We start from the raw sequence: 8,977 nt of genomic DNA on the forward strand, positions 1-8,977 counted from the left end.
CGTTTATTGCATGCTAATTGTATCCCTTATTTATGTTGTCTAATGTTCATCTACTCATTACAGACACGAAAAAAAAATGTTTTGTTTGAGAAAATTTAACCAAAGCTTCAGTTTTGGGGTCTCTCGTATTTAAGTTAGGCTTAAAATATATAGCACATTTTAAATATATACAATTATACAAACAAAATTATATAATGACGGAAAACATGTGAAACTGGGAATTATTCTGCATTCATGAAGGCGATTTTCTGTGATATTGTCGAAAAAAGAATTAAACACATTCTAGATTTAGAATTTTTCAAATTGGTGACTTGTCTGGGGTTTTCCGATTAGACACAGCATTACTCAACATAATCAATAACAGACCGCATTAGATCTACAGGAAAATGGGAATATTCTAAAATTTAAATTATTAGAAATAACTGACATTCCAACTGGAACTGATCTCTTGCCTCGAATTTAACAATTAACATAAAGTACGTGAAATTATATAAATATGTATTTAAAAAACGTAAAAACAGTTTTCGAAAATATTTCACACTAATTGAGTAAGTCTTTGTATTCTGATCTAATTAATCCTAATTTCATCACCTTATCATACTTGAAAAAGGTGAATTTAGAATACCCCATCAACGTTATTCTATAAATATGTTGTTGGTTTTTGCACAAAGCTTCACAATGAGTTATTTGTGCTCTGTCCATCGCGGGGAATCAAGCCCAGGATTTTAGTATTGAAAATTCGTAAATTACAGCGGAACCACAGAGAGGCTTAGAAATCTGTATTCAGTATTTACATAAATAAAATATTATATTAAAAATGTGTTCCATAATAAAAAAAAAAGTAATATTTAAAATTATTTTATATTGATATTAATACTACCAAAATATGCTATAATACTTCAAGCAAATCAACCACGAAATAATTCAATTATAGATGCATTAATTGTTATTTAAAAAACCACATTTTAATATTCATTTTGCTAAAGAAATCTTATTATACTGTAAAAATTTATAGGAAAAAAAATTCTTAAATGTTTACAATATTTATTCTGAACCCCCCAGTGGCACAGCGGTATGTCTGCGGATTTACAACGCAAGAATCCGGGTTTCGATACCCGTGATGGGCAGAGCACAGATAGCCCATTGTGTAGTTTTGTGCTTAATTACAAACAAACAAACAATTTATTCTGAAAGCTTGAGGGTTTGAAAATGACTTTCAGTTTTCCATTTTGTGCTAATCTACTTTTTTTAGACAACTATCATCGGAATAATGTTTAATTAATACATCAAGTTTACATGACTGATGTACTGAAAAATATCCATAGTCTTGTAGCCCCGATCTGGGCTTATCAACTTAAAAGTATTGGTTACATGAGATCTTATTATTGAATTTTTAATTATTACAATTTTATCCAAATACGTGGACCATGCTTTACAATATTGTTTAGGGGATAACCTGTATCGAATTACAGATTATAAGATGGACAAATAACCCATTCAAGGTATGTGTTTGTATAGGTAAAAGTATATTTCATTTGTAATGAATGACACTCTATATTTTACTTTATTACGTAAGTTGTTTATATGGTCTGTCTATGTACAGTTAGCCCAAGATTATATGTATAAATTCAATGTTGGACGTTCACAATAATAACTGATAGTAGAATGTTTGAGTCAAACAATATCAACAGTTTGAAATTTCAATAAATCGTTTATTAGGTGTATGGAAGAATTAACAACTAATTCTAATATTATTTAAACATATTTCTTTATTAAAGGATCATATGTTAATTGCATTCAAATCGGACTAAATTTTTAAAAGTTCCATAGCACAATTGTAAATCTCACGGACGTCTCCATATAAGTATAATTATTTAATTTAATGTACAAGAAAGAGTAAGGGGCCTGAACCATCAGAAGTATAACTTCTAACACTTGGCTTAACGTGCTGGACTATAGAATTCTAGTTACAGAGTTCACGTCCCGTTACCACCACCACATAAAGAATACAAAATTCGCATCAACAGTAGCTTAAAAGTTAGCGGTGGGTGCTATATATTGATTGGCTACCTTTCATCTAATGTATTGGTTCAAAATTAGGGTCAGCGCAGTTAACATATCAGTAGCTTTGCGTGAATATACTAAAACAGACTAAACTGAATTTATTACAGGAAACAAGCTTATGAGAAAAATATTTCAATCTTTTCGCGTGTCCTTTCACTTTCCTTTTTTTCTCCCTCCGGTTGCTCACTGGTAAGTCCGGGGACTTATAATGCTAGACATTGAGTTTTGATACCCGCACTGGGCAAAGTACAGATATCCCCAAATGTATGGTTTGTTTGTTGTTAAGCACATGGCGACACAATGGGCTATCTGTGCTCTGCCCACCACGAGTATCGAAACCTGATTCTTAGCGTGGTAAGCCTGTAGACTTACCGCTGAGCCACTGGGGGCCCCATCGTGTAGCTTTGCGCTTAACAACATACAAACAAATGTAAAAATAAAGCACATATTATTTTATCGACATTTAAACAATAATTAATATAATAAAAATGATTTTCAAGTAATGATATTTTGTTGAAATCCCTACTGATTTTTAGCAAGAATGTTCTTTTTTCCCCTGAAATTAATTAAAATATTGGCCTCATACTTCTCCCATTATCTTGTCTATATCTGACAAAACTCGCCATTGGTCAGTAATTAACATAATCTTTATATTCTTCTTCTTACTCTACTTGTTGTAGGTATACTAATGTAGCTTTTAAATTTATCAATATTTCATGCGTGAGATAATGTAAAATTACAATTTTTCAAGCCACAAATGCTTGTATAGAGGGTTGAGTATGTTATATTAAAACGATTTTTAATATGAAATAAACAAGTCCCATAACAATTGCAACATATGTAATGTCACCGTGGAACGGAATGTATCAAAACTACATTTTTAATATTGTTTGGCGGATCGTACGCAGGAAATTTTAGACCACCGATACTTGATAAATTTTAGCAAGTGTGTATAACAGCAATTTCCAACTCAAAATATTCATACACTCAGGTCATAAAAAAGTTTTCATATGAGAGTTTAGAATGTCTTGGTCGTGAATATCAGTTGTTCTTCATGGTACTGGAAAATTAATGAATATGGACCAACTTGGGGCACTAAGACCGTCCAGAAAAAGACCTGCGATATGTCGTATCCCAGCCATGGTAAGCAAAGTGTGACGTCTTATAAAAACTAGAATCCAGGAGCTCAAAGGTGATCTTGGATGAATCACTCCTGAAGCTACAACATTCATAGTTTATTTAATAGTGAAGAGATACAAATAAAAGCATTTGAAAGATGCTTTCTGCAACTGTGGTTTCATCTCTCAGATGAAACTGATTTCACGTAAGAGTGGGTCCCCAGATAAGACAGCGGTAAGTCTACGAATTTACAATTCTAAAATCAGTGGTTCGATTCCTCTCAGTGGACATGGAAGATAGCTCGATGTGGCTTTACTATGAAAACTACACACACGTGCACCTAAGAATGATAAGATAGGCCTGCAGAATAATGGGAGGTTCGTCAAGATATTTATTGTGAAATAATTCTGAGTTCTCTGAGCTCCCGAGAAAGAAATAAAGATACACAATTGTACCAAAACACAATGAACAATCTTTATTATACAAATGTAATACAAACACAGTATATGTTTGTTTATGTAACACATCAGACAGTTACCTTTTACTGGAGAGTTAAAATAGAAAATACAAATACTTAAAGTAATCAAAACAAACCCAAACTGCCTTGAAACTCAGAGCTTGATACAATCCAAATTAAATTAAAACAAATTTTACTAAAAGCAAACGTTAAACCAAAATGCTACAAAATGTAAGTTATTTTAATTTAGGCAAAAGTCATTTGAATAAATAAAATCCTAATAGCTCACTCTAAGGAGTAAACCCGTCTCTATATTCTAAAATACAACAACATTACTCAAAGACAGAATTGCGATCTACTCCACTTTGCACACACCTCTTTAATCTACTACAGTCTGAGGTGCAAAGGGTATGGCTGCCCTAATCCATTATCCAATTCACTGAAAAAAAGATCAACCATATATCTCACAATATTACAAGTTATCTTTCCTGTAGGTGAATTCAAATCCCAAGCGCACTAGAGAAAAGAAAAATTGAGTGGCTTCTTTGAGCAACTCTCTGACCCAAACTAAACTAAAATAAAAAATACAAAACTCTGAAAAATATACATAGTGTTACGACAGCGGAAGTCACGTGACTCTGGTAACATGTGATGAGTTTCTAGAAGGATCGGGGAACATCATGAACAATCCAGTATTTGCTAGGCGCCCTCTATTTTAGTATATAAGCCGGCAAATAAAGTGACGGCAATAATTGAATTGCAGACAGAGAGATATAGAGACAGATAATCGAGTCAAGCCGTAAGTAAAGTGCGTGAATCATTATGAATTCTAGCATGTGTTTAAGTTACAAACGAACAGAGACGTAACAATATTAATTAAAAGAGGGCTAGCATACAGTGCAATCCTGTACTATACTACACTATATTTTCGAAAAGCTCGGTTAACTGCCAATCAGTGAACTCACGTCTTGTAAACACTAAAACAAAGAGAGAGTCGATATGTCTACTTGAGCAAATTTTTGTGTCAAAACTGGAAATTATCAAACGAACAGAGACGTAACACAGTGTTAGATATAACGTAAAAAACTGAGATTTTGTACGTTATTTAAATATATATTTTTTTACAAAAGAAATAAACCATTATCTATTTTAGTAATGACAAACAAAAACACTGTCTTAAAATGATATATCTTTCGGGTGAGTGTTGTTGTTTTTCTGAGGTAAAACGTTTTACATTTGAAATAAATTTTCTTTCACTAACCATTCAAGGCGCCTCCAAAGATATTTTATGAAAAGTATGTATCTCGTCATGAAATTTTAATATATGTTGTAAAAAGCTTCTTCATAATGGCCACCTACCGTCTATTTTTAAAAACACTTTTAGATAGGTATACCAACATCGGGAGAAATATACATATGTTTTCGATACGAAGGAACTAAAAGAGGTTGTGAATTATCACAGTATAAAGAAGTTAAAAGGTAATTTAAGTCATTAAATTTAAATGTTACTGTTAAACTCTAGTGTAGTACTAGTAGTACCGTTATCAACAGCAGAATTTCTGTGTTAGCTCTCAGTTTTAATTTAAGTTTAATAATGGTTGGAGACGGCTTGAATGGGTAATGAAGAAAAACTGGGATATTTATAATTCTTTATTTTAAAAATTAATTTATTAGGAAGCTTAAAAAACACTATAATTAACATACGCCTCCTAGACTATGGACTCGTAACACCGCAATTTGCGTGATATTAAACTTATATTACACTGCTACATTAGAATTATAAATGTTTAGACTGCTACATTAGAATAACAAATGTTTAGACTGCTACATTAGAATAACAAATGTTTAGACTGCTACATTACATTATAAATGTTTAGATTGGTACAATAGAATTTTAAATGTTTAGACTGCTACATTAGAATTATAAATGTTTTGACTGCTACATTAGAATTATAAATGTTTAGATTGGTACATTAGAATTACAAATGTTTACACTGCTACATTACAATTATAAATGTTTAGACTGCTACATTAGAATTATAAATGTTTAAACTGCTACATTATAATAACAAATGTTTAATGAGTAATTTTGCATAACTGTGTAGTGTTACCGTTACAACAAGTTTAATCAGTCTTTGTTCTAATAAAGTATAAAATAGCTTAAATTAATTTCGCTATTAAATAACTAAAATGTTCAAAACATATCATAAAGTATCAAACTAAACATTTGTAATTCTAATGTAGCAGTCTAAACATTTGTAATTCTAATGTAGCAGTCTAAACATTTGTAATTCTAATGTAGCAGTCTAAACATTTGTAATTCTAATGTAGCAGTCTAAACATTTGTAATTCTAATGTAGCAGTCTAAACATTTGTAATTCTAATGTAGCAGTCTAAACATTTGTAATTCTAATGTATACCACATAGTATCTTTTCCAACATTTATTTCACCTAGCTTTTATAAATAACATTGTACTTACAGCATATAAAACATATTGTTCTTTTGGTTTACAAAGGGTAGTTAACTGTATGCGAAGTAGAAGTTATCAGATAAATAAGATGCTTCAAGTAATACAAGTCCAATAGATAATGTAACACTCATAACACAAACTTAAAACATATATACTTCCCTGACAGTAATTCTAATAGTAATGTTATAAAAATTTATCTTGAAGTTCTATCTAATGCTTCAAATAAAAAAAACGTTCAACAAGGTAAAAAAGCAGAAATGAATTACTAAGAAATGCTTCAAAAATGATTGTTTTTGTTAGAACGTAAAAGAAGTACAAGTGTTTAAATGTCAGGATCATGGATAATCTGCATATAAATAATCTATCTGAGTGGTAAGGAGGTTGGAAGTAAGGGTAACAAGTAGAAGCTATGGAATCCTAGGTTTAGATTGTTCTTCAGCAAAGTAATATTTGTATTAGAATTACAAATGTTTAGACTGCTACATTAGAATTATAAATGTTTAGACTGCTAAATTTCATGCATCATTATGCTCCATTTCATTCATCATTGGCATGTTCAAGTTTCTTGTTAGCTTCAGAATGAAACTGAAAACAGTGCTGAACTAGAACACCAGCAAGTATTGCTGATTTTTAGTGGTTTCAAGTAGTAAGTGTAAGCCTATTTACTACTCATCAGAATTTTTAGTGGTGGTGTTTTAGAGCTTAATGATAGCTTGGAATTAAAGCTGCGTATATCCAGAGTACATCAGTTGATGGAAAAGTATAATGTTTATACACATATTTGACTCTGTGATTTAGTTATATTAGTAGAAATTGTAGTTCTAACTGAACAGATGATAAAAACAAATTTTGTGTGTAAATGACTAAGTTGCTGGCCTAGTAATATTATCTTATTCTGATGTTTTTCACAAAGGAAAGAAATGTTTTGATGGATTTTCTTTGTTCAACTAATCTTTGATGCTGCAACATTTTGGAGCCAATCAGTACTAATAAATAAATCACTGAGTGAGTGAAATACACAAGATACATTTTATTGTTTACTTTACTACTGAAAGAATGAATTAATAAGGATTTCAACTAAAATAAACACAAAACATTTAACTGCTTTGCATTGTTTTTTAAAATCTGAAGCTTTGTATTTGTATGAAAATGATAAAGCAAAATTGAACTTATTTTTCAGTGAAATGTTTTATTGTAATATGAAACAAACAAGCAAGAACATATGGCATTCACATGGTAGTAGTTGATAGTGCAGCTTTAACTTGTGAAGATGTACAAGTATGATAAGTACATATCATGTATATCTTAAGCAACCTGAGTGTGTGCCACGTGTTGGGTGGTTATCAAAGAGCTTGAACATGTAAAGTTACATCTTGCCAGTAATTGTTTAATTTTATACGCTTGGTCAAAGTTAGTGTTTCTTAATTTTCTGTGTTCTGTTGTAATGTATTCTACATTCCTAACTTCGGGACTACCATCTAACAATTAAGAACATTAGCAATAACATCCTTTTATATTAATAGCCTCATTTGTGCTTCAAGTTCAGGGCTAATGGTGGTGGGAAAAGACAAAAGATGAGTAACATACCAGCTGATATTGAAGAGGCTGTGAGTACAGCCGTTGATAGACTGAGTGGCTCCATTTCAAGGAATGTACCTGTAAGTACATTGTGAGAATACCTCAATCAGCATGTAGCTTGGACAAAGCATGCCAAAGTAGTTTCGTGTTCATCAGTTAGATGCATGGAAACAAAGCATGCTTGGATGATTCTCATAAACTGAACTTCACAACATATTGATTCAGTATTAACAATAGTGCATATGTAGATTTTAATATGCCTTTTAATCAACAAATATGCTGTGTATTCATAGGTTTTTAAATAATGTTGTTTAATGAAATATTAAATTACTTAAATCATACAATTGTCGAGCCCTTTCATGTTTTTTGTTTAGATCACTGATATTTCAGCTGATTTAAGGATGTGTAGAATACTTACTTCTTTAATCTTGCATGCCTCTTAGAAATAATTGACTTCATACAAACCACGGGTAGGTTTGATAATGCTAGCATGCTACCTGTATTCAAATGAGACTCTTGTCAATCGTTCCTTTAACTTAGCAGGCATTAATTTCTTCTTTAAACTTGAATGTATGAAAGTTAAAAAAATTGACTTTTGGGTTATCTTAAATGTGGAGAGTGATTCTGAATTGAATAACTTAAGTGAAGTTTCCTAGTGCGGACAAAGTTGGTAAAAATAGAAACAATCTTTATTATTTCACAAACAAAAAGAAAATGCAGCTTAAGTACTCATGCACACAAGAATATAGTCGCTTCTACTTGTTTGTGCTTAATCCCACGGCTTTCTCTCTCTGGATTGATATCTTTAGAACCAAACATGATGACCTTGATGAAAGTCTACTTGGGCTCCTAGTAGAACTGGCTTAAGAAAGAAAGTCTACTTGGGCTCTTAGTAGAACTGGCTTAAGAAAGAAAGTCTACTTGGGCTCCTAGTAGAACTGGCTTAAGAAAGAAAGCCTACTTGATTTTCTAGTAGAACTGGCTTAAGAAAGAAAGTCTATTTGATCTCCTAGTGGAACTGGCTTAAGAAAGAAAGTCTATTTGCTCTCCTAGTGGAACTGGCTTAAGAAAGAAAGTCTACTTGATTTCCTAGTGGAACTGGCTTAAGAAAGAAAGTATTTGATCTCCTAGTAGAACTGGCTTAAGAAAGAAAGTCTATTTGATCTCCTAGTAGAAGTGGCTTAAGAAAGAAAGTCTATTTGATCTCCTAGTAGAACTGGCTTAAGAAAGAAAGTCTATTTGATCTCCTAGTAGAACTGGCTTAAGAAAGAAAGTCTATTTGATCTCC

General features: G+C 31.6%; 1 protein-coding gene across 5 annotated transcripts in view; it reads left to right on the forward strand.

The window, feature by feature from the left end:
* Positions 1-5,027: 5,027 nt before the first annotated feature.
* The window catches only part of LOC106474676 (proton-coupled amino acid transporter 2-like), an 18,198-nt gene continuing 14,248 nt past the window's right edge, over positions 5,028-8,977 (forward strand). For 2 of the 5 annotated variants that reach the window (XM_022402972.1, XM_022402974.1), the window contains exons 1-2: positions 5,044-5,119; positions 7,635-7,769. Coding sequence is in view for 2 of the 5 variants with exons in the window: in XM_022402974.1 (XP_022258682.1) it covers positions 7,686-7,769 (84 nt within the window). In the remaining 3 variants the exon portion in view is untranslated. Of the gene's footprint in view, positions 5,120-7,634; positions 7,770-8,977 lie in introns of all 5 variants that reach the window. The other 3 variants (XM_013935367.1, XM_022402973.1, XM_022402975.1) reach the window with 3 other exon arrangements.

This window comes from Limulus polyphemus, unplaced genomic scaffold, assembly GCF_000517525.1.
Source record: "Limulus polyphemus unplaced genomic scaffold, Limulus_polyphemus-2.1.2 Scaffold7514, whole genome shotgun sequence".
NCBI lineage: Eukaryota > Metazoa > Arthropoda > Merostomata > Xiphosura > Limulidae > Limulus > Limulus polyphemus.